This window comes from Lonchura striata, chromosome 28 (genome assembly GCF_046129695.1).
Source record: "Lonchura striata isolate bLonStr1 chromosome 28, bLonStr1.mat, whole genome shotgun sequence".
Classification (NCBI taxonomy): Eukaryota; Metazoa; Chordata; class Aves; order Passeriformes; family Estrildidae; genus Lonchura; species Lonchura striata.
Genome location: NC_134630.1, coordinates 2,789,119 through 2,813,541, shown reverse-complemented (window position 1 = coordinate 2,813,541; position 24,423 = coordinate 2,789,119). Strand labels below are relative to the sequence as shown.

The following is a 24,423-nucleotide window of genomic DNA, read 5'->3' as shown; positions in this document are numbered from 1 at the left end:
AGTTGTCACTGTTGAGTTTCTTTTGGTGTGGGATTGGGTTGTTCCAGCTGCTTTCCATTAGTGTCAGAATCCTTCTGCTCATCTCCTCAGAGTGAGCCTGGAATGGGCACTGCTGTGGTGGCTGAATCTCAAGAGGTAAAAAAAGAAGAAAGGGAAGAACAAGATGAGGAGGAGGAGGATGAAGGAAAGGTAAGTGGTTCAACTTGACGGGAAATTGCCTCAGGTTACACCAGGGGAGGTTTAGTTGAGATATTAGGAAAGATTTTGTTGTTATTGTTTTTTAATGGAAAGGATTGTCAGGCATTGGAACAGGCTGCCCAGAGCAGTGGTGGAGTCACTGTCCCTGGAAATCTTCAGAAAGCCTGTGGATGTGGCACCTGTGGACATGGTTCAGTGGTGGATGTGGTGGCACTGGGCTGATGGCTGGACCTGATGATCTTAAAGATCTTTTCCCACCTGAACAATTCTCTGGTTCTGTGAAGTTGCTGTCACCATTCAGCCATTTACTCTTGCTGTCTCAAACTCCTCAAAAAGCAGCACACAGGATTTACCAACAGCATTGTTCAGTGCAGTGACTGCCTGCAAATGTTGCATCCTTCAGGAGCTGTGACCACCTCATGGTCAGAGGTTTGGTTGTTTCCTGAGCCAAGGGACTGTCCCAGTTAAAGCTGAGCTTCCAAACACTTGGAGAGATTTGGTCTTGTGTTGTTCCCAGGTTACTTTGGGATAAGGTATGGGCAGCTGAGTGGTGAGCAGGGTTTACTAGGACTCCGCATGGAGTTAGTTTTGGGATTTAAGGAATGGTAGCTCTGTTTTGGGTTCTGCTGTAAAGGGAAACTTTGTGCAGTCCAGGAAGTTTAAAGAGTGCATCTGGAGTTAGAAGTGTGGCAGAGGGGTCATGGCTAGAAATCAATAGTTTCTTTAAGGGTTTGTTGTAGTTTCTTATTCTTCTTGGTAGAAATCCTCCAAGCATAAGAAGAAAAAGCACAAGAAAGAGAAAGAAGAGAAATCAAAGGATAAAAAGAAATCCAAAAAGAAGAGTCATCACAGCGAGGAGGAGCCCCTGGAGTCGGTGCAGAACGGGACGCTGGAGGATGAGCCGCTACCAGTGAGTAGTTGTGCCCCAACCTGGGGACAAGGAGAGCTCAGCTGCTTGGGAGGGAGGACAGTGACAGCCCCTTAGCCCTTTTCAGGGTCATTAGTTCTGCTGTGACTGTGAGTTCTCTCTTGTTTTGCAGCCCATGTCCAGTTACCGCCTTCTTGCTGAAAACCCCTACATTAAAATGGTGAGTTGGGGGTGTTGGTTCTGAATGCTGTCTCTGTGTTCCCTGAGGGAGGAGTACCCTGGGATGCTGGAGTGACTTTATGTAGCCATCACATTACTGAAGAACTGTTTCGGTCCCTGAAGGTAGAGCTATAACCAAGCTCCATTTCCTTTCCTTTGGGTGTCCCACTTTAATTTCTAAGTTGATATTTTCCCAATCCTTAGCTGATCACCAGTGTGTTTCCATAATCTTAAACCTATACCAAATTACCTCCCTTTTTAACCTGGTTTATTCCCATGTTGTGTTCTGTTTCTTGAAGTTTGATTCTTTCCTGTGACATTTTTCCCTTCATTTGCAGACCTATGATATTCAAGGAAACCTCCAGAATGATAGCCAAGTTACTGTGTCTGTTATCTTTGAGAACAAAAGCACTAGCTTCCTTAAGAGCATGGAACTGAATGTCCTGGACTCTCTCAACACTAAAATGCTCCGACCAGAAGGATCATCAGTACATGATGGGATACCTGTGCCCTTCCAGCTCCCCCCTGGTATGCACAGCTTTGCACGGGGCTCTTCGAGTGTGTCTGGCCCTGCACTGCCCTCCTGTGGAAAGAGCTGCTTGAACTTCTTGCTGTTTTCCAGAAAAAACATCTCTGCCTGGATGTTGCTGGGCTTTTCCACAGTTCCCTGGAAAGGATAAGCCTTCTCCCAGTATGGCTATAATGCAGGTTTTTCTGCACAGCAAGAGCAAAGCCTTAATCTAGGGCTGGGAGTCCATATGTCTGAGTTCCTTTTCCAGGTGCCTGCAGGCTGGCAGGCTTCTGACTACGGGAATCCAAAATTCATGATGTGTTTGCTATGAGATTTAAAATAAAACAAGGTAGTAGGTTTGTGAAGCATTAGAATCCACTCTGGATTTATTCTGGAGCTCTTGTCCAACTGTTTGAATGGCAGAGGCCTTTTGCAGTGAAGGTTTGTGATGAGGAGGGCAGCTGAGGCCTTCAGAAGAGTTAAGCACAGAAATGAAGGATAATGATTTTGTACAGAGCACAGTCAAATAAGTGGACTTCTCTGAATTTCCCTTCCTTCACCGAGGAATTAATTTGAATCCTGAAACAGCTCACAGAGGGCTGGAGTGGCCTCAGGGTGCTTTTCAATCCCCCATGGAAAGCAGTGGGGTATTTGATTTGGTTTTAAATCTGTATGCGGCAGTTCTCGATTTGTATATTAAAAGCAAAACATAGAAACATTATAATTCAAATTAGCTCTGAAAGCTACTCTGAAATGTTTATAATATAATTCTAGTTATGCAAATAGCTTAAATATGTGGCACTGTGACACTTTGTCCAGGCACTTGCTCAATTACCTCCATCAAGTGCCAACTCCCATTGCTGCTTCTGGGAGACCCAAGTGCTGTAACATTGACTCATCACAGCAGTTGTGTGTAGAACTCTCTTCCAATTCAAAGAATTTCAACCTTGGGTCAAAAATAGTCTTCACATAAGTCAGTTTATTCTAACTATTACTTACATCTGGAAACCATGTTCTGACCTGACTTTTCCCTCTCCTTTTTTTCACACTAGGAATCTCTAATGAAGCCCAGTTTGTGTTTACACTTCAGAGTATTGTTATGGCTCAGAAGTTAAAAGGAACACTGTCCTTTATAGTCAAAGTAAGTGCAGCTCTCAACTGCCTCTTGCTTCTTTGGGAACTGCGTCAGGGAGCCGGACTTGGGTGGGAAGCTCTGCTCTCGAGGTTTTTTTAGGCATCATTTCATCCCTGCTGCGCCAGCCCATTCTGTGAGGAACATTTTCACATGGCATCTTGTGCAAAGAGTGCCCCCATCCTGCGTCAGCACGTCCTAGATTGTCATTCCTGTCAGCGTGTGAGCAAGGCAGCCTGGAACATGTGCCACATTGCCAGCTAGAAAATCACACTGATCTGCTGGGGAGGGAAGAGAGGGAACCAGGGTCTGCTCCTACTGATCTCAGTTGGACACTGCAGCCTGGTACAAGGCTACAAAACAAAAATGAGAATTAGATGCAGTTATTAAGAATGGAAATCCAGACCAAGAATGAGGTCAGTGGAAGGCATTGTTTAATAGCTATTGAGCTGGATAAGACTTTTTGGGTCTCTGATGTTATTTCAGTACAGTTATTAATGAAAAACCTGCATGAGCAGCTCAAAGGAAATGAATGGAGACAGTTGTGGCTACTCCTGAGTCAGCCATTATCTCTATTTTAAGGGTTCCTTAAAAATAGCATGCTAGTCCTATTTTAGTACCTAAGAATCTGGGAACTATTAATTTATTATTTTGCTCAGAAAATGATGAACTGTAAAACCTCATCTCCAAGTGTTACTTAAAACTCAGTCTGCTGAGTTTATTTCAGCAGAGTGCAGGCAGAACTGCAGCCCAGTGTGTCCATTACCTGTTGTAGGTGCATGTATCAACCCAGCTGCCAAAATCTTTGAGTGGGCTGATGTGGTGGGATGGTTCTCAACTGATCTTTCAGACCCAGCCAGGCTATTTCAGAGGAAACTCAGCCCTCAGCTCCTTGCTGGTGCCTCTGTGGTGGGTAGGGGTGTCTCCTCCTCTTGCTGCCTCAGGGCTCCCACTCACCTGCTCTCCTTTGCCCTGTTGCAGAATGATGAAGGTTCAACCCATGAAAAACTAGATTTCAAATTGCACTTCAGTTGTGCTTCATACTTGATCACGACGCCTTGCTACAGGTGAGTGCCTGCGCCGGCCCCGGCGAGTCATGAGCCGTGTCTGCTCCCAGGGGTTTGGGCAGTGTCTCTGTAAGGAGAGACTGTTCAGATAAGTCCAGTGACTGATTTCAAGTGGCTCTGCAGAGGGAGCTCTGTGCCCTGTGGGCTGGTAGAGGCAGCTCTGGCAGCAAAAGGGCACAAGTTGCTCCAGTGGACTCTGGTGTGTGGTTTCCATATTTGCTATAAATCCATTTTCCTAGAGCTTGGTAGCACTTAAGTTTCTGTATCCTGACATGTTTCATGGGGCTGATGGGACAGATTTCACTTGCATTCCTAATAAAATATTTACTTTCCTTCCTGTTCTGCAGTGATGCTTTTGCCAAGCTCCTAGAGTCTGGAGATCTGCACATGAGTTCTATTAAAGTAGATGGAATTAGTATTTCTTTTCAACATCTACTGGCAAAGATCTGTTTTCATCATCATTTTTCAGGTGAGTCTTGGTTGATGCAGAACCTTCTACAGAGTTCCATAGTCTAAAATCTCTGCTATGTTTGGTGAGCATAACACTCCATGGGCTCAGCAGTCACAAGAGCAGATGATGTCCAGATTAAATACATTTGGGAGAGTTTTCTCTAGTTTTGCAACACTCAAAGCATGCAGTGTTCTTCAAAATGAATTCTCCTTGTGTCCCTTTGGAATTCCTGCAGCCCAGTGAGGCATGTGACAGCTATGCAGCTGATGTGGAGTTCAGGCTGTAACTGTTCTCTGGAGGGTGGGCTTGATCTGCAGGGCTTCAGACTCCTTCCCCAGTGCTTCCTTTCAGTGAAGGAGACCCCCAGCTATTCAGGTTTGGGTTTATTAATTAAAACACAAGCACTGGCTGAAGCAAAACAACTGGCTGTTTCATCATGCTGTGGTGTTTGCATTAGACATTGCCTCACTGGAAGTATTTCTGGGGAAGAAGTCGACATTCTGAGCAGTGTTTTTGCCACAGAACATTTGTGGCTTAGAAGACAAATGACTCACCTCGTTATTGTGAAACGTCCCAAAATAGAAGCCAGGAGGAGCCAGGCACATCTTAACCCTGACTTCCTCCTCCCCTCTGTAAGAAGCCTCTGTTCCTCAAGGCCAGGCAGAGCAAGGGTTGCTTTCCAGGGGAAGTAGGGCTTAAATTAAAGTGGAATGGAATGAAATGAAATTGCTGTTTTTCTGCAGTTGTGGAACGCGTTGATTCATGTGCATCCATGTACAGCCGTTCTATCCAAGGCCATCATGTCTGCCTACTGGTAAAAAAGGTGAGAGCACTGTAAACCCTGAGAGAAGCCAAACCTGGAGCCTTCCCTGTCTTCCTCTGCCTCTTTCCAGTCCCTGAATTTAGCTGGGAATGTGTTTATCCCCACTTGGAAGAGGAGCTAATGGTTTTTTTTTTCTTCTTTTTTTTTCCTTTCCAAGGGAGAGAACTCTGTATCCATAGATGGGAAATGTAACGATTCTACCCTGCTTAGCAACTTGTTGGATGAGATGAAAGAGACATTGTCCAAGTGCTGAATATTCCTTATAAAATATTCCAACAACAAGAAACACACCCAACGTGTAAAGACGAGCAGACCCAAGTGTTAAGTTTCTCCCTCGTACGCATGTACTACCCTGGGGCACGTGCTTTCAGTTAACTCCACCATTGGTTGCAGTTTAGACATTTTAAGGCTGTATGTTACCTTTTTATTTTCAGAACTTTTTACAAACTGTGGTGTTAACCCTTTCTAGCCCAAAGAGATCCTGGTGACATGACTGGAGGAGGGAGGGAGGGAGGGAGGGGTGGGCACTATTTATTCAGCAGCTCATGATGATCCCATGACCTTCATCTGTGTGGGACGGCGACTGAGCAGGACTTTATCAACAGTAGCACAGTTTGTTGTTTGTGCTTATGCCAGGGAAGGTTGACTTAATCCTTAGCCATGAAATATGTCTTCAGGGCTGCTGTAGTTGATGTATATTTCTAGCAGAGGCTGGTGCTGGACCAGAAGGCCTCTTTTTGTTTTTTTTTATATATATATATATGATTTATTATTATCTCAAGATCTATTGTGATCAGCATATAAATATCCTCCATCTCCTTGAGCTAATCCAAAGGAGCCCTGTGGGAACTGGGATGTTTGAGTTTCTGTTTATAGTAGTTGCCTTGAGCCTTAACCTTCCTTTAGTGAAAGCTGGAAGAGTTGAGTGTGGAAGCATGAAAGGGCTGGAAGTGTTATTGTTTGGGTCTGTGCTCCCCTCGACTGCCCCACACACGGAATCTGTGAGGCCTCTCCCCTTCAAGCTGTCTCTGCTGATGTGTTTTATGAGTCCACTTCAATTTCACATTCCTGAACAGTTAAGCTGTAGCAAAAAACTGGAAATCCAAAGGGGTCTGTTCCTGCTTTTTTTATCCTTTTGTTCACCAGCTGAGGTTGACCATTATCAGGTTAGAGAAACAGTCATGGGTGCAGGTCCATGTCCTCCCTCTGGGCTCTGAAACCAGCAGGGTCATTCTGTCTCTGTGTCCCCTCAGTGTCCCTCAGCCCTGCCCTTGCAGCTGAGAGCAGATTTGGCAGCACAAGTGCCCCTGGGTCCCTGTGGCAGAGCCTTCCCTGCCAGGGTGCAGGAGAGAGGGATGGATGGGGAGCCCCTGTCCCAGATGCAGGAAGGAGGAGGGATGAGGATCCCCTCTCCTTGCCAGGGTGCAGGAGAAGGGGTCATGAGGAGCTGCTCTCCCATGCAGGATAGGGAGGGGCCTGAGGGGCTGCAGATTTGGGACTGTAGCAGTTGCTTTAGAGGGAAGAAGTGAGAGTCTGGGAAGTGCCCATTCTGCACTATTGGAATCTTGTGGAGTCACTGACAGGAAAGGGCTGTCAGTGTCCTGCAGAGATGCTCAGTTGATGTCCTTCTCCAACATCCCTTGCTTTCAACATATTTTTTATTCCCTTGCTCCATTTCTTTCCTCGCAGTTCCACACCCAGTGAGCAAAACTCCATGGAAGGGTTTTGCTTTGAGGCACAGGTCAGGAGCAGTTGATTGCTCCAAAAAGGTGCCCAGGTTGGAGCTGGCTGTTTCTGCACGTCTCCAGCACCACCACCACTCCTGAAACACCAAACCCCATGCAGGGAGCAGGATAAAGTGTTGATCTTATTTGTTGGGTGATGTCCTGTACTTTACGCGTGTCTTGTGCTCTTTACGCTCTTCCCACAGGAGGTATTTTGGCAAAGGCTCTGCTCTGGTGCTCTGGGTTCCTTGCCAGGCCCAGCTCCGTGTCCGACCATGCTGCCACAACGTGGAGGGTTTGGTTTTGGTCAGCCTCCCTTGGTTAGCCAGTTGTGTATTAGAAACTGAACATATTAAAATTGTCTTAAAGGATAATGTTCCTCAATTAGTGTTTGGGTTTTTTAATTCATGGATGAAAACTGTCACTTTAGCATGTAGAGTCTCTTACAGAATCCTGTGCAGTGATTCTAGAATTTTGAAACTGTATGATGTGTTACATTCACAAATTTATTTGCTATCAACATTCCCTGGAAAAAAAAAAAAAAAAGAAAACAACATACCACAAGCTGCTGTAATGATTTTGTGTCAAGATGATCCAATAAACTTTCAAAACAAAGTTAAATTTTTGGCTTTATAAATGGTCCTTTGATAAGACCGTTCCAGTTTGGATGGACCCAAAATCAAAGCATGGATTTTACCCCAGGGCTGAATAATTTATCTTCAGTGGAGGTAAGAGGAATCTCCTTCCTAAAGGAGGTAGGGAATTCCTAATGCCACCCCCTTGAAAGGCAGCTCTGCAACAGCAGCTGTCACTAACACTGAAATTACAGGAAAAAATAATTCAGACTATCTCAGTTAAATCTCCATTGATTGTTTCATTTTTTGGATCATGATTGCAGCTAAAATCCAACACTTGTAAAATGGGAGCTCTGGTCTGAATGAGGCCGGAATTGGCCCCTGCTGTTGCTTCCTCTTGGCCTCCAGTGAGATTTGTGACAAACGTGGTGACATTGATCTGAGGATTAAGGCCTTGTCCTGCCACAGCAGGAACGAGCTCTTGGCCTGGCTGATACCCCAGTGCTTTCCAGTCACACCAGAACCTGTGAGAATCATCTTGGGAAAGAAAATCCCTGGGGCTGAGAGTCAGGAGCCACCAGTTCTGCACTGGGAATTGCCCAGTAGCTTGCTGGCCCCATTGCTGGAGGAAGGATCCAGGTCCTCTGCTCTCAGTACTGCAATCCCACGTGGACCTGCACAAATCTGATGGAATGGGATGGAAACAAAAGGAAACCCCAACCCAGGAAGTGCCTGGAGCAAACCTCAAGTGTCAAATGAGCCACAGGAGCTGAACTGGGGCGCCAAGAGCTGATCCTGCCCCTTCCTCAGCCCTGGAGCGCTGTGTCCAGTCCTGGGCTCCTCTGGAGCAGAGCTGGAGCTCCTGGCATGGGAGGATGATGAGGGGATGAAGAATCTCCTGTGAGGAAAGGCTGCGGGAGCTGGGGCAGGGGGAAGAACAGTGATGAATATAGATACAGACAACACATATATATAATATATATGGATATATAAAGTGACAGAGCCAGGGCCAAGCAACAGCGTCAGAGGTAAGGGGAAGGAATTGAACACGGGAAATTCCACCTGAGCAGGGGGAGGACTTTGCCCTGCAAAGACAGCTGCCTGTGATAGAGCTCCCAGAGGTGATGAGTCACCTTCCCTGGAGCTCCTCAAAAGCCATCTGGACACAATCCTGATGTGCTCAGGGGCCCCTGCTGAGCCAGGTGAGCTCCAGTGGTGCCTCTGTCCTTGGTTCTGTGACCGGGAGTTGCCCACGAGCTTGGCACACGGGCTCCTGCCCTGGGGCAGAGCATCATCTGCTGCTCGTGGAGGAATCCTGCCAGAGGGGCCCTGCTGGAGCAGGAGTGGGATCAGCTGCTCCAAGTGCTGCCCTGAGCCGGGGCCAGCTCGGGCAGCCAGAGACCCCGGGGAGCTGAGGCTTCAGCCCGGGTTCTGCAGCTCAGCTGGGCTGGAGAGGGGCTGTGAACACCCTGGGCTTGTTTAGTCTGGAGAAAAGGAGACTCAGGGGTGACCTTATCACTCTGCAACTCCCTGAAAGGTGGCTGTGCTCAGGTGGGGTTGGGTTCTTTCTCCAGGAACTGACAGAACCAGAGGACACAGCCTCAAGCTGCCCCAGGGGAAATACAGGTTGGATATTTGGAAAAAAAATACAGATTGGATATTAGGAAGAAGTTTTTTACAGAACGGGTGATAAAGTTCTGGAATGGCTGCCCAGGGAGGTGGTGGAGTCACCATCCCTGGGTGTGTTTAACAAAGCCTGGATGTGGCGCTGGGTGCCAGGGTTGAGTTGGGGTGTTGGGGCTGGGTTGGACTCGATGATCTTGGAGGTCTCTTCCAACCCCGTGATGCTGTGAATTGGGGTGTGGGCTGCGGGCTGTGAACACCTGAGGGACTGAACTGGGCTCTGCAAAGGTTGTGGGGCACCTGGGATGGAGAACTGCAGGCTCCAGCCAGGAGTGCTGGAAAAGCCCTGGTGGGGCGAGGCCCGGCAGGTCCCACAGGCTCTCTCCAGCTTTTAGCACCTTTTGATTTTGGGCTTCCCCGGGATTTCCCACCGGGGTTTGACTTTCCCCATCCTGACATTGTGAGAAGTTGCCTTTGAACAGGGGCTGGCTGGTTCTGGCCACTTCTCCTTTCTATGACCTTAAAGTTGAGGTCTGGGCAGGTCCCTGCAGCTGCCCCCGTTGGACCAATGCCCTGCTCAGAGCCCTATGAGCATTCCTGCCCTATCCCTCCTCCCAAAAACACAGTGAATAAATGGGAATAAAGGAAAACAAACAGAACAGAATAAATCGAGGAAATACATTTTCAAAAAGAAAATAAAGCAGAATAGAAGAAAACAAAAGGGAAGAGAGGGAGATGACTGGAATGGAATAAAAGAAAAAAATAAATACAATTACAAAAATAAATACAAAGAATTATGTATTAATAATAGAATTAAAGAAAATAAATAATAAAAACAGAAGAAAACAAAAATAAAATTGAAAACAAAAATGAATAGAAAATTAAAATAGAATAAAAATAAAAGAGATAATAAAAGAGAAAATTAAAAGAAGATTAAATAGAAAATAAAATAAAGATAAAAGAGAAAATAAAGATAAAATAGAAAATATGATAAAATAGAAAATGAAAGAGAATAAAAGAAAATAAAATAAAAGGAATTCAGATTAGTAGAATAAAACATTGGAATATAACAAAAGAACATAGAATAAAATAAACCAGACTAAAATGTTAAAAATTCCATAAAATACGAACTGTCCCCCCCCCCCCCCCACCATCCGCTGTGCATTTCCCCTCCCCGGGCCGTCCCTCCCGTGGGCGGGGCCGGCGCAGGCGGGGGCGGCCCCTTTAAGGGGAAGTAGCGCCGGCCGCGAGCGGCGCGCGGGAGCGGCGGGAGCGCGCGGGCGCGCGGGGCGTGCTGCGGCCCGCGGTGAGCGAGTGCTGCGGCCCGGGAGCTGTGCGCGTCCGCCGGCGAGGGACCGCGGCCCGGCAGGTGCGGGGAGCGGGGCTGTGAGGGGCTGGGGGCGGTGTGAGGGCATGGAGAGGCTGTGAGGGAGGACGGCCCCGCGGGACGGGCTCGGAGGGGCCGCCGGGGAAGGGGCCTGGCGGGGGCCGCGTGTGCCCGGCCCTGCCCACGTGTCCCCGCAGCCCCGGGGCCGCGTTCCCCGTCGGGGCCGGGCCGGGACCTGTTGAGGCGCGGCGCCGCCTCCCCGCTCTGGCGGTAATTGTGTGCGCCTGGGCCCCGCGGCCCGGCCCGAGCCCCTCAGCAGGGCCCGGAGCCGCCCGGGCCCGGGGCACGGATCCGCCTGTGCTGGGGCAGAAACCCCTCGGATGGGACATCCCCGAGCAGAGCTGCTGAGCCCCTTCAGAGGGGTCCGACCTGCCGCAGGATTCGTGAGCAACCGAAAAATCCATAATGAGGAAAAGAGAATGTCGCAGAGAGTTGCTGGCACAACTGTGAAGTTACAGCTTTCAACTTCCCTATTTTATCCCACCTTCTCGACACTCTCCAGCCCAGCTGCTGTAGGTAAAGGTGTAGCTCTGAAGTTCCAACCTTTTAGTCTTTAAACTGGTCGGGGAATGAGGAATTTTCCACTTTTTTTTCAGGTCATGGTGAGCCACAGCTCAGCTGTCATGGGGGAGAATGTGTCAGGAGAACTTGAAAGCAAATTCTTGCTCTGCTTCTGTCTCTTGCTGCAGGCTCAGGAATTCTGATCTTACAGAGCTGCCTCTGCTCTGATCTGTGCGTAGAGAGCTCAGCTCCTTCAGAGAAACCTGTGTGAGAAGGACAGGCAAAAGGAAAGGGCAGGAAGTCCTCTGGAGGGAAAGGACAGAGGATCTGGAGTTGTCAGTGTCCATCATCGATGTTTGGGGAAAAGCTTTTCTGTCAGTGCTAGTGAAAGGTAGGATTCACTCCTCTTAGAGCTTGGAGCTGCAGAGTGGCCACAGCCACTCTGGATTTTCATCCCTTTGTTAAAAGCCCCTTTCCGGTCTGGAAATCTTCTGCCAAGTTGCAGGGCAGGGAGGGATTTTGCTGGGAGATGTGAAACTTCCCCAGCCACCTGTTTATCACAGTCCCCAGGGCTTTGTCCTTGTCTTCTGCTTCCTTTCCCAACTTCAGGCTCGCTTCCAGCTCCCTGTTTGTCCATTGCTGTTCCCTGGACTGTGTATCCCATGTTTCAGATTCACTTTCTGTCTTAGTCACTTCTGTGAGGTGAATCTGGGGTGAGCTTGTGACTCTTCAAGATCCCCAGAAAGAGGGAGAGCAGCATTGGGAATTCTTGCCAGTGGTGGTAAACCCTGGAGCTGTTGGTTTATAGCGAGGTGCTGAGCAGGGAGCTGGTTCCCTGTGCCTGGCTCACCTTGCAGCTCCCGGGATGCTCTGATGCTCTGTCACCTGTGCCATCATCAGACATGGAAATGGGCTCCCGTGTGCTTGGAGCAGACTCAGCATCCTGAGCAAAGCTGTCCTGCTTCACTTCAGCTGCCTCTGGAGCTGTTTGCCAGCTGCTTCCTCATCCACATCTAACATGGCCCTTCTGCTGAAGGGGTGAAAAGTACCCCCGACACTGGAATGGGGTGATTTAGTCCCATTTTCAAGGTTGGGCTGTCCAGATCTGTGCTGTGCTTGATCACTCTTGCTTCTCTGTGAAGGCCAGGGATCTCCGTGGCCACTCTAATGAAAGTGTCCCATGTGAGTAGTGAAAGTATCTGGGGTCAGAGCACAGAGATTACAAAACCTTTCCAATCTTGCCCACAGGTCTGGGAAGGGAATTGCTTTCAATTTCTGAGTCTTAATTTCTAGTAAGACAGGGAAGTATTTTTTGGTTCTTGACCCATAAAAGCTGCTGTAAGTGGATGTAGAGCCAGCTTTACTGGAGGTTTATCAGCTTATCTTTAGGAATATGTAATACCCAGCTAATGCTGTCAATAAAGAGTGCACCCTAGGCTGCACCTTTATCCACCTTTTTCCAGATGCCCCTGGGAGGCAGAGTTATCCTGAGACCTGGTTTGGTCTCCTGCCTGCTTCGCTCTGGAGCTGGTGGTGTGGTAGAGGTGCTGCTCTGCTCCTGGTTTAAATGGGTGGGTTTTTGCTGTGGATACATGAAGCAGAAGGAAGGGCAGAGGAAGGGATGGAGGCAGCAAAGGCTAGAAAAAAAAACCAGCAAAACAGCAACTTTTGCAAGTGGGCAAAGCCAGAGCAAAACAATCCATCACACTCTGACAGCTTTGACTTCCTCCAGAAAACCTGGCTGAGGTCCCAAAGGGCTGGTGCTGGTGTTGGGTCAGTGTGAGTGAGACGAGGCCACCGTGGTGATGCTGCCGGATGCTCCCATGTGTGACCCTGTGCTGATTCCAGGGAACTCGGGGGACAGGAGGTGAGCTGGAGCCACCCAGGCTGAGGCTGCAGCAGGAGCTGCACTGAAAGGCCCTGTATATTCTGCAGGCCTCTCTTGAGGCTGTTGTCTGGCTGCCTTTGCTTCCTTCTGTCTTTCCTCTGGCTGTGTGATGTGGTTGGTGTTGAGGTGGTCTCCAGCTCCACATCCATGGGCTCGTTCTCTGCCTGGAGCTGTGCTAAGGGATTGAGTTATTCACATATCTCCTGCCAGGGCAGGAGAGGCCTCGTGGGCCTCTGCTGTCAGCAAGAAACAATTCTGCCATTCATCCCAGAGTGTGACATTAACATAGGGAAAAGGGATGTTTGTCCCTGGGATTATCCATGCTCTGGGAAAGGCTGGTTGTGTGGCCAGCTCGTGCTCCGGCTCAGCCCTGGGGTGTGATCCCACACTTCCTGGGATCCCAGCCCACTGTTAGAATGGTGCCATAGTCATTTTATCCTAATGCAAATTTCATGCTCCAAACTGATGTTAGCTTTGACTTGGGTAGGGGCAAATCCCAATGTTAGAGGGAAATGGAACTGCTGTGGGCCCAGAAATATCCCTGCCCAGTGAGGACAGTACAGAGCCTGCACAAGCAGGGAGAGACGAGCAGCTCAGCTGGGACTTAATAAACACCACCCTGCCCTTCCAGCCCTGCAGTGGGAACACAAGAGGCCTTCCCAAAGGACCAGGCTGCTCTGGGGCCTGGAAAAGTGGGAGCTGCTCCTACTATGCCATCACTGGCCGTGCTCTTCCCTGGAAATACTAGTGTGTGCAGTGAACCTGTGTGTGGAGTCGTGACCCAGCTTGGCAGCTTAGCACAGCCCTGCAGGATTAGCTCTGCCTCCACACGCAGCCCCATCCCGGCTGGATCTGTGGAGACCTTCCAGCAGCAGGCTCTGACATTGCAATGGGTGCAGATGTCACGTAAGAGGCAGCAGGGCTGGCCCGAGTCAGTAACACCCGGGGCCCCGTGGGGCTCCCTGCAGTCACTGCTGCTCCACAGGAACAGTGGGAGATTGCAGCATCTGCTGCCTGACCTTTCCCTCTGGGGAGGGAAGCAGGAGGGGACCTTTTACAGAACTTACTTTCTCATGTGGCTTTTCTCCCTCTGTGGCTGTGGGGAGGAAGGCCAGGGGGATGAACCACGCTGGAAATTTGGGTTTCTTGCTTGCCAGACTGGGTTTTCCAGCCTCCCCAGCGCTCGCTGTGCTCCCTCAGCATCCCTGTGCAGTGTGAGCAGTGTCACCCATAACGTCCCTCCTGTCACTGCCTGTGGTCTGAATGTCAATCCTGAGCTTAAGCCAAGCAATAAACTCCATGTTCATCCATCTGCCCGGGATGGGTGCTGCTGTCTCACTGCTGGCTGACCTGGGCTCTCTGCTCCAAGCAGCAGCATTCCCACCTGCAGCTCTTGATGGGCTCTGCCAGAGCTCCCCTCACCTCTGGTGAGTCCTCTGCTATCCCAGGTACTGCTTAAGTTAACAGGGCTTTTCCCTTTATTCCATAAACTAACTCAACTTTAGGATTGCCTGGAATGCTTGGCTTTGCAGGGGTGAAGGACATGCTTTAAGCCCAGGATAACTATTTTTGGTCTTTTATTATGCTTTTTTCTTTTCTCATGCATATAACCTTGTCCTGCTCCTAAAGCAACCTCTTCCCCTAAGCCACCCTCTTTCCAGGAAGGGCCTGGAGACGTGGGAAGTCCCAGGAGAATTCTACTGTTTCTTACTCTCGGGAATTTCCAAACTGTGCAGCAGATTGGAATTGCAGAGCCTGGGGGTGGCTGGCAACAGGCAGGACCTTCTTAAAGCTGCCTCTGGTGAAAGACAAAAGGCTCTTTGTTTGCCCAAACCTTGGGAATTCAGCATTTCCAGCGTGCCCCTGTTCAGATTTAGTTGCGAAGGCTGCTGCTAAAGCACTTTCTAAAAGAAAAATGTGGATGTTGTCCTGCAGAGCAGCAGAATGAAGTGGGGTTGGAGGTGCAGCTGGGCCGGGTCGAGCTGCTCCTTCTCCAGAAACTTCTGAGCAGCTTCGGCTGCCGGGGCTGAGCGCGGGGGGCGGACAGGGAAGGCAATGCCGAAGGGAACGGCCGTGGCTCTGCTCTCCTGCTGCAACATGGAGTGATCCTGCGGGAGGAAAAACAGAGCTTGCAGAGGGAAGGATTAGCTTTTGGGAAAACATTGGCAGCTCCCTGGGCCGGGAGGCTGGAGGCAGTGCCAGACAGGAAGCGGCTGACGTGGAAGTGCCGGCTGGCCGGGATTATGAATGGCCAGGGTGCCTTCCAGCCACCCTCCTCGCCCTGCCCTGCCCGAGGTAAGCACGGGGCAGACCTTCGCTCCTCATATCACAAATCCATTCGAAAGAGCAGCTGGAAGTCTTGTCCCAGGAAGGCAAGCCCTCATTTGTTGCCAGACTGGCTCTGGAGGCGCAGAAACTGGCTGCCATTAGTGTAGTGCGGCTGCCAGGATTGTTCTGCTCCTCGCTCTCTGTAGTAAAATCTCTTCTTTGATCAGAGAAAACCAGGATCATCCTGTCTCAAGACACTGAGCTAGCGCAGAGTGGCCATGGGAAGGGATTTGTGAAAGGAGGGGGGTGGAATCGTGGAAAAAATGTGCGTGTTTGTCCGTCTTGGCTGTTTTGTGCAAGTTGCCTGTTTGAAGCTGCTTTTCTTCTCTTCCTCTCTCTGTAAATTCAGGTTTTTACTTGAAATGCTCGTCTAGAATACCTTTATCAGGACTGCTTTATCAGTCAGGGGTGTTTGTGTCCTGTGTTGTGAACTCTGGTCTGGCATTAAGGGCCCTGGGAATGGCTTGGGGGGAGCAGGATCGAGTCTTCCCTCTTCTGGGAGCTCTGGGGACACGGTGGCTGTCACAGGCTCCCCAACCCAAGGGTTACAAGCAGCTGGACTCGGTGGGATTCGAGGACAGCAGCCTGGCTTCCCAGATAGGATTTTCCTGGCCAAATCCCTGATTTGAAGAGCTGCATTGCTCCCTGGGCTGTGCTGAAGGGCTGTTCTACCAGAGGCAGCAGGATGTGGCCGGCGAGGCGCTGGGGTCACGGAGGAGGGAGGTGACCTCGTGTCTGACCCCTCCCCAGCTGCGGAGCCGCAGGGTTGGGGCCGCCCATGAAACAACAGAAACGAGCGGGGAGGTTTTTTCCCCTCTTTTGAAAAAGGAAGCTTGGCCTCAGTGCCTGCCAGTGCTGACAGAGGGTGCAGAGCAGGGCTGAGCCCTCTGCAGGAGTGACCTGCTGAGGCCAGGAACAGGTAGGAGCTTGCTGACTGCTGCCTTGCTGGTTTTCCCTGGCTGTTGTTAAACCCCTGTGCAGTGTTGGCAGCAGAGGGGTGCATGGAGTGCTGCTGGGGCTGGCACTGATGGTGCAGTCATGGGACTCCTGGAGTCCTTTTTTGGGCCATTCTGCCTCTGTAGGGAGGGCAGGATCTGTCGGGAACTCTGCTGGCTCCTGGAGAACCTCGCAATGCCTCAGCAGGGTGCAAGGGGAGGCAGTTTCCTGGTGTTTTGGAGGAGGTGACTCTTCCCTTTACCAGACTCTGAACTGCTTTTACAAGTGACCAAGAGTTGGAAAGCAGCCTTCTTCTGCCCAGAGCCTGGTGTTAGAGCAAGGCAGCTCCTCATGATCCACCATTCCTGGCAAGGGAAGAGGAATGGCAGGACCATGCCAACATTCCTGGCAGCAAAACCAGCACAGGAGTGGAGCTGCAGAAGCAGAGAGTCAGAGAAAAGGAACTTTCGGGATGGGAGGGGAAGGGAGGGCTAGGCCTTGAGACCCCTGAGCAGACAAGTCCAGCATAGCAGGGAGCTGCTCCTCCCGTGTCCCTGGGATAAGCTGGAGGTGTGTGTGCCCTGGACAGCCCACGGGGGTCACGGGCCCTGTGATCCCGAGCGCTGGCCAAGGTCCTCTCGGAGCACCGCTGACGTCTGCTGTGATCCTGGCTGCCTGAAAGGAGGCGGCAATAAAACGTACTGAGGTTTGTTTAGTGGGGGGAGTGGTTTTTCCCCTCACCTTTAAAGCTTCAGATACCATCCAGGTGCTTTGCATGTCCCATTTCCCAATTGTTTCTAACCTTTCCTTTCCCTTGTGTGTGGGGGCGGTGTCAGCTGTGACTCCTGCCTGTGGAAGTAGGTGTTGTACAGATGATATCATCTCCGAGCAATGTCAGGGATGCTTTGGTCTCTGTGCCTCTTTATTTTTATTTTTTTCCTAGAGCTAAATGTTTCTTTTAGCTCATTGCAGTCAGAGACCATAATTAAATAGGCTGCATCTGCTTGATGTCTCAGCTACTCATTTTGCTAATGCTTCACACAGATGCTGAATCGTCTGAGAGACAATTGCTCTGTGTTGAGCTCCCCTGTTCTCAGGGATGATGTCTTCATAGGATCAGGAATTTGTTTGTAGGACAAGTACTGCCTCCTACACCAAGTGAACTGCTCTGCACAGAGACCCTGACAAATGTGAGGGCAAGGAAATCCCCAGCCATGTGCAAGGGTAAGAGTCAGATCCTGCCAGGGATGGGGCAGCCCGGGATGCAGGGACAGGCTGGGAATGAGAGGCTGGAGAGCAGCACCGTGGGAAGGGACCTGGGGGTCCTGGTCAGTGGCAAGTTGGATCTGAGGCACCGCTGAGTCCTGGCAGCCCAAAGGGCCGCCCTGTCCTGGGGGCAGCAGGCCAGGGAGGGATTGTCCCACTCTGCTCTGCCCTGGGGCAGCCTCAGCTCCAGTGCTGGGGGCACTTTGGGCACCACAAGGTCAGAAGGAGCCAAAGCTGTTGGAGAGTGTCCCAAGGAGGGACACGGAGCTGGGGAAGGTCTGAGGAGCGGCTGAGGGCACTTGGCTCGTTCAGCTGGAGCACAGGAGATGAGGGGAGGCTCCTCGGGGCTGCAGCTCCTCCCGAGGGGAGGCAGAGGGGCAGGGGCTGAGCTCTGCTCTGGGACAGCTCCTGGAGCCCAGCGAGGGCTGGAGCTGTGCCAGGCCTTGGCATGGAGCTCAGGGAAAGGTTCTTCCCCCCGAGGGTGCTGGCACTGCCCAGGCTCCCCAGGGAATGGTCCCGGCCCCGAGGCTGCCAGAGCTGCAGGAGCGTTTGGACAGCGCTCTCAGGGCTGCTCAGGGTGGGGCTGTTGGGGGGTCTGGGCAGGGACAGGGGCTGGGCTGATGATCCCTGGGGGTCTCTTCCAGCTCAGGATATTCTGAGATTCTATGAAGAGTCTCTCCATCCTGGTCAGATAAGAAAAATGGTTGGTGTTTGTTTCTTGATGTGTGGTGCCAAAGCCAGGGCATGTTTGTGTGGGTATTCTCAGTTCAGTCAGAGAGAGAGTATCTAACCAGGCAAGAGCCTGGTTAGAAACTCTCCTTTCTCTCTGACTGAACTGAGAATACCTATATTTTTGGTTTTACCCTTGGGTTTTACTCCATCCACATCCATGCCAGGCCCTGCAGTGCAGATCCTCTAGACAAGAAGCAGGGATGGAGTCACACTGCTGAGGGTGCTCCAATGAGCCCCATGGAGGGTGGTGCTCCTGCTGCTTTGTGGTTTCTTGTGTGAGAGGATGTGTTTTCCTCCATCTCCAGTGCAGGAAACTCATCACAAGTGCTTCCCTGGACTTGCTGCTGGAAGTAGCAGCAGCCTCAGCACCTGCTGCTCACATTGCTGGTTCCATGGGGCCCGTGCCTCAGTTCCAGGGTGGGCGCAGTCCCTGGAGCTTCCGGCTCTGTCACAGGATGTGGCCAGGCTGTGACACAGCTCCTGCTAACCAGCACTGCTCAGCTGTCTCTCCACACCCCTCACTTCTTCCTCTGCCACGTCTGGGGCGGGATCACGCTCCAAAGGACCCATCTGCCAAGGGTTTGTGCTGGGTTTGCCTCTCCTGAGGTGGCTCACGGGGTCACAGCAGCTGTTTTGGCAGCAGGAAGGCCAGGTTGGATGGGGCTTGGAGCAACCTCATCTAGTGGAAGGTGTCCCTGCCTGTGTCAGGGAGTTGCAGCTGCATGGTCTTTAAGGTTCCTTCCAACCTAAACCATTCCATGATGACATATCTGCTCTAGATACACCTCTCAGCCCATGGTGGGTCCCACTGAACCACATTAAAATGCTTTTAGGGTTTCTCCCAACACATTATAGCCCATTATTGGGGTTTGGATCTCTCAGCTCCTGCATGAAAGAGGTTACTGAGCCCATTACCGCAGGAAATGTTGAGCCTGTTCTTAGTGAGGTAAACTGGAGTGGTTTGGGGTTTCTTCCTCACTGTAATTAAATAAGGAAACAAGAGGCCTTGGCTTTAAAGCTTTTTAATCTTTCTTCAGAGAAGAACTGCTGATTAGCACTGCAGCATCTGTTAGAGACGGGCTCGACTGCAGCCGTGGTAGTCATGACCTTGAGTTTGGGATGTGCTTGCCAGCATTTGAGGACACTATTTACCTATTGGAGCAACACTGAGGCCTCATGTAAACCTAAGTAGATTCTACTTGGAGAAAGAATTTTTTTTTTTTTGCTTGCTTGTTTATAGAATTATGGAAACTTATTTATGCTATTTAAAGCATCAGCTTAATTTCTATTACTTTATTCATTTCTCTGACCAACACATGTAGAATAATATTTTTGGTACACAAAGCTTTCTGCCTTAAGCTTTCATCAAAGAGCAGCCTGGCATAAATTCTGTGAGGGGCTGGATGTGGGAACAAAGGAAGTATAATTAGCTACAGATAAACAGAGCTGTGTTTCTTGTCAGCATCCCTTCAGATCTCAACTTGTGTCTCACACTTGGAGCTGATTCTTTTCTACAATCTGGAAGAGGAAGATGAGCTTCCCCTCATCTTCCAGTTTTCAACTTGTAAACATGGCTAAACTGAAATGGGAAATATGTTTATGGTCTGTGTGCACCTGCAGAAGAGGCTGTGGCTGCTCTCAGGGCTGGTGTTATTTCAGGGTATTTGCTTTCCGGGTGCCTGAGCTGTGACTTCTCACTGCCCTCCACCTCTTGGTTCCTGTCTCTCACTTTCAGTGGCTGGTTTGGTGGGGGCTGTCTGGCAGCAGCTCTGAGCTGTCTTGTGGGCTGGCATGACCTGGCCTGGCCTTGTTCCCAGAGAGGGGATGAGGAGGTGAAAATGGGATCTGGGTGAAACCCAGCTGGTTTTACCCATTGTCAGTGCATGTGACCCAAGCAGGTGGTGGCATTTCTGCAGGTTTGGGGTCTCATGGTGTGGCACTGTCGGGGTGAGTGGCAGCCCTCTCCCATAGCTGTGGGGCCTGTTCCCTCATTCCCACGTGGATCAGGTCAGGAGGTGACTCTGTTCAGCCCAGGTCACCCCTCCAGCCTCCCCTCCCATCTGCTCCAGCCGGGGAAGGGAAGGGGGAGGAAGGAAAGCTGCCGTGGGCTCCCCCCTTCTCACATGTGGGGCGAGAGCCCAGATGGCATCCCAGATCTCTTCCTATGGGATTGAGAGGAGGTTTCCTGTTGAGAAAGCTGCTCCTAATCGCTGCCCTTCTGTGCTGTGTTGCAGATCAGGACCAGATGAGCAGAGGGAGGTTTGTGTGAAGATCAGAGTCGCCCCAGCGCTGCCCCGGGAAGCGGCCGCGCCTCCGGCTGTCACCGCTGCGGGCCCGGGAGACACGCAAGAGAAGGAAAATGTCCCACGCTTTGAAGCAAGTGTTCAATAAAGACAAAACCTTCCGGCCCAAGCGCAAGTTCGAGCCGGGCACTCAGCGGTTCGAGCTGCACAAGAAGGCCCAGGCCTCGCTCAACGCCGGCCTGGACTTGAAGGTGGCCGTGCAGCTGCCGCCGGGCGAGGAGCAGAACGACTGGGTGGCCGTGCACGTCGTGGACTTCTTCAACCGCATCAACCTCATCTACGGCACCATCAGTGACTATTGCACGGAGCAGTCCTGCCCCGTCATGTCGGGGGGCCCCAAGTACGAGTACCGGTGGCAGGACGAGCACAAGTACCGCAAACCCACGGCCCTGTCCGCGCCCCAGTACATGAACCTGCTCATGGACTGGATCGAGGTGCAGATCAACAACGAGGACATCTTCCCCACCAACGTCGGTGAGTTTGGGTCCCAGCTGGGGCTGCGGGGAGGGAGGGGGTGCGGAGCCTTCTCGTGAAGCCCCTGTTGCTGTTCCAGGAGATGCTGCAGCACAGCTGACTCCTGTAGCAGGGCAGTGAGCTCTTCCCAGCTCTTCTGCAGTGCTGGAATGCCCAGAGCTGTACCAGATCCCACTGGGAGTCATGGATACCTCGAGGCAGTGAAACAGTAGGCTGCCCTTAGAGCAGTTGGTCTCTGAGGTGGCTCTGGAGTGGCTCATGCTGGATGCAGGATGGTTCTGTGGGAGCTGATGGCCAGCCCAGGTCTGAGGCACAGCTCTGTGTCACCTGGTGATGGTGTCACCTGCCATAATCACCCCCTCTGTTATTAGAGGCCACACTGGCTGCCTCTGCCCCTCCTGAGGCACAGGCCATGTTTCATCCACTGCCATGGACCATGGAAACAGGAGTCTGGCCTAAGACATCTCAATCTCCATATCCAAATGCAGCTTGGATTGTTGGGTTTTATTTTGTGATGAAGATGGAATCATTTAGTCTCTTAAGTTATCAGGTAAATACAACTGAGCCTATGCAGAGCTTCCATCTCCTGGGGTGGAGGAGATGAGGTGCAGCAGAGCTCCCTCCCTCCTTCCTGCTCCGGTGTTCATCCCTTTGGAGCTCTGATGGGATGCAGTTGGTCCCTATTTGGGGCACATCTGCCACTTGAGCATCCACAGGGATCCTCCACTGTGCCAAAATGCTGCTTAAACCTGGTGTTGAGTGGGCAGAGAGGGGAGAAGGGCCATAAACAGCCAGTTTTGAGACAGCTGCAGCCCCAAACCCTCCCCAGCCGTCCTTCTCACGCTGCACAGGCTCTGCTGCAGCTCTCTGGGGACCTCGCTGGGAGTGTTGGTTCTGTTCTGGGCTGCAGGACGAGCTTCCGACAGCACGAGGGTTGTGGTTTGGGGTTTTTTATTTGTTACTGTCTTCAGCTCAGCTTTTATCAGGTCCTTCAATGCTGACTGAAATGCTGCAGCTCTGGCAGAGCAAGGAAAGGGTTTAACTCATCCTTGTTCCTCCAGAAAGAGTGTGAACTTTACACCCTGATAACCCATGGAGGTGACTGCATGGCCAGACTGCTCTGCTGCAGGAGCACAGCCAGACAGTCCTGGAGCCTTCAAAGAGGACCTTAACAGCTTTAATTTTTAACCAGAGAGCTAAAGATGTACCAAAACAAGGGATAACTGTAGGGAGTTAACAGCACCAGCCCTTTCCTTTGAGAAATTGCTTGGTTGTATCTGGTGTTTTGCACTGTTTTTATATATAAATCAAACAGGAGTAGAAGAAAACTCTTGTTTGACTGAAACAACTGCTGGGAATGTGGGCTCTGCTTTCACAGCAGTGCATCACTCTGTCACTTAAAAAAATCTTTGCTTTGAAAAATATGATCCAAAGGAAAGGAAAACGGAGAGGGGAGCTGGAAATGACCAGGGACAGAACTTTTGACTCAATCTGTCCATTGTGCAAATTTATTTTAGCCACAAGCAACTAGTTTTAACTTGACCAAAGGTTTTTCATGGCCACTCTTCCCCTCCCAAGGTACTCCCTTTCCCAAGAACTTCCTCCCAGTGGTGAAGAAGATTCTCTCCAGGCTCTTCCGGGTGTTTGTCCACGTCTACATCCACCACTTCGACAGGATCACCCAGATGGGCTCGGAGGCCCACGTGAACACCTGCTACAAGCACTTTTACTATTTTGTGAAAGAGTTCAATCTCATAGACACCAAGGAGCTGGAGCCCCTGGTGAGTGCCTGGTGGGGCTCTCAGGGTCTGTGGGGAGTCACTGAGGGCTCTGGAAACCTTCTCAGGAGGCCCCACTTCCAATCCTGGGGTCAGTTTTGGCCCCTCACTCCAACGAAGACATTGAGGGGTTGGATGGAGCATGTCCAGAGATGGGAACAGAGCTGGGAAAGGGTCTGGAGCCCCAGGAGCAGCTGAGGGAGCTGGGGAGGCTCAGCCTGGAGGAAAGGAGGCTCAGGGGGGACCTTGTGGCTCTGCACAGCTCCTGACAGGAGGGGCTCAGTCTTGTCCCAGGTAACAAGTGACAGGACAGAAGGGAGCAGTCTCCAGCTGTGCCAGTGGAGGTTTAGATTGGAGTCAAGGGAAAATTTCTTCACTAAAGGGGTGGGGCAAGCATTGGAAAGGTCTGCCCAGGGCAGTGTTGGAGTCACCATTCTTAGAGTGCTCAAAAAACACGTGGCTGTGACACTTGGGGACATGGTTTAGTGGTGACACAGCAGTGGTGGGGTAATAGTTGATGATTTTGGGAGTTTTTCCAACCCTTAAGTATTTCATGATTCTCTTCTAAAGCTGGTTGCCCAAATTCAGGACCAGTTGGCCTTGCAGTGCAAGTGTCAGAAACCTGGGAGTCAGGATGTGACTGGGATGTGCTGGGAATAGAAATGGTGGGGAGAACACAGCCATGCCCAAACTGGAGCTGTGGGCAGCAGGGTCACTGGTATTGACAGCTAAACACAGGGGTTTTTATCTACACCCTCCCCTGGGGGCCTGGATCCTCCTTCACAGTCCCTTGTCTTCTCTGTCCCTTTGACAGAAGGAAATGACCTCCCGGATGTGCCACTGAGCTCAGACCTTCCTGCTCCCACCTCGGCACCTCTTCCGAGGACTCCGAGCCCCAATCCCACATTGGAGACGTGATTCAAGGGGAGAACAGAGATGTTTCGTTTAAGAAATTATATATTTTTAATGAGTTTCAATGTAAAACTGTGATACTGCAGGGATATTTTTTTAAAGATGCTCTAGATTAACTAATTTTTTATAGTAATTTCTATAAAAAAAAGAAAGAAAATATTTTGTGGGCCACTTGATGGGAATGTTGGCTCTCGGAGTGGGGAAGAGCTGCCTGAGCTGCCTCCTCTGTGTGCCCTGAGTGAGCTGAGCCAGACTCTTCACACAGAGCTGTGTCGTGGGGCTGGTGCTGCCACGGAAGCGGTGCCTCCCTCGGGATGCACATTTCCTGAAGGCAGGGTACAGGACTGGTGTACATGGATCCCCAGGTGTGGATCTCCCAGCACCTCTTCCACTGGCTGTGAGTCCGGGTTTGGGGCAGAGCTGCTCTGTGCCCACCTGTCCCCAAGGCCTGGCTCTCGTGCTCTCCCTCTGAGCTGGGACTGGGCTTCATCCGTGGCTGCCACAGCTGGGGCCAGTGCTGTTGGAGTGGAAATCTGCCCTCTGCACACACAGCCCGGCTGTGGCTCTGCGCTGTCCCCATGGGGACACAGATCCACACTGGCAGCTCCTCATGGGAGCTACCAGAGGGAAAGTGCTGGGACAGGCACCAGGAATTCTCCTCTGTCCCCTCCCTCCCTGTCCCTCGTGGTACGCTGACCCTGCCGGGACCATCCCGCTTCCTGCTGGG

General features: G+C 51.0%; 2 protein-coding genes across 4 annotated transcripts in view; both read left to right on the top strand.

Annotated features, from left to right (window-relative positions):
- AP3D1 (adaptor related protein complex 3 subunit delta 1) overlaps window positions 1–7,377 on the top strand; it is a 42,273-nt gene extending 34,896 nt beyond the window's left edge. For both annotated transcript variants that reach the window (XM_031507173.2, XM_021528259.3), the window contains 9 exons: window positions 91–189; window positions 959–1,108; window positions 1,239–1,286; window positions 1,624–1,813; window positions 2,849–2,937; window positions 3,910–3,995; window positions 4,343–4,464; window positions 5,190–5,269; window positions 5,427–7,377. In XM_031507173.2, coding sequence (XP_031363033.1) covers window positions 91–189; window positions 959–1,108; window positions 1,239–1,286; window positions 1,624–1,813; window positions 2,849–2,937; window positions 3,910–3,995; window positions 4,343–4,464; window positions 5,190–5,269; window positions 5,427–5,522 — 960 coding nt within the window. In that variant the 3' untranslated portion in view covers window positions 5,523–7,377. The remainder of the gene's footprint in view (window positions 1–90; window positions 190–958; window positions 1,109–1,238; window positions 1,287–1,623; window positions 1,814–2,848; window positions 2,938–3,909; window positions 3,996–4,342; window positions 4,465–5,189; window positions 5,270–5,426) is intronic.
- A 3,077-nt stretch (window positions 7,378–10,454) lies between these two features.
- Window positions 10,455–23,853, top strand: MOB3A (MOB kinase activator 3A). 2 transcript variants are annotated; one of them, XM_021528253.2, is made up of 4 exons: window positions 10,455–10,560; window positions 20,464–21,006; window positions 22,585–22,787; window positions 23,599–23,853. In XM_021528253.2, exons 2-4 carry the CDS (start codon window positions 20,589–20,591, stop codon window positions 23,626–23,628), a joined length of 651 nt encoding a protein of 216 aa, XP_021383928.1. In that variant the 5' UTR covers window positions 10,455–10,560; window positions 20,464–20,588; the 3' UTR covers window positions 23,629–23,853. The 2 variants fall into 2 exon arrangements, with proteins under 2 accessions (XP_021383928.1, XP_077644906.1); XM_077788780.1 differs by lacking the exon at window positions 10,455–10,560 and adding an exon at window positions 15,206–15,262.
- Window positions 23,854–24,423: the final 570 nt, after the last annotated feature.

What these genes read in the sequence shown, in the direction of transcription:
- MOB3A (XM_021528253.2), top strand. Translation starts at nt 20,589, where the DNA reads ATGTCCCACGCTTTGAAGCAAGTGTTCAATAAAGACAAAACCTTCCGG. An exon ending in CATCTTCCCCACCAACGTCG is followed by an intron (nt 21,007 to 22,584) that starts GTGAGTTTGGGT and finishes TCCCCTCCCAAG; the next exon opens with GTACTCCCTTTCCCAAGAAC. An exon ending in CCAAGGAGCTGGAGCCCCTG is followed by an intron (nt 22,788 to 23,598) that starts GTGAGTGCCTGG and finishes TCCCTTTGACAG; the next exon opens with AAGGAAATGACCTCCCGGAT.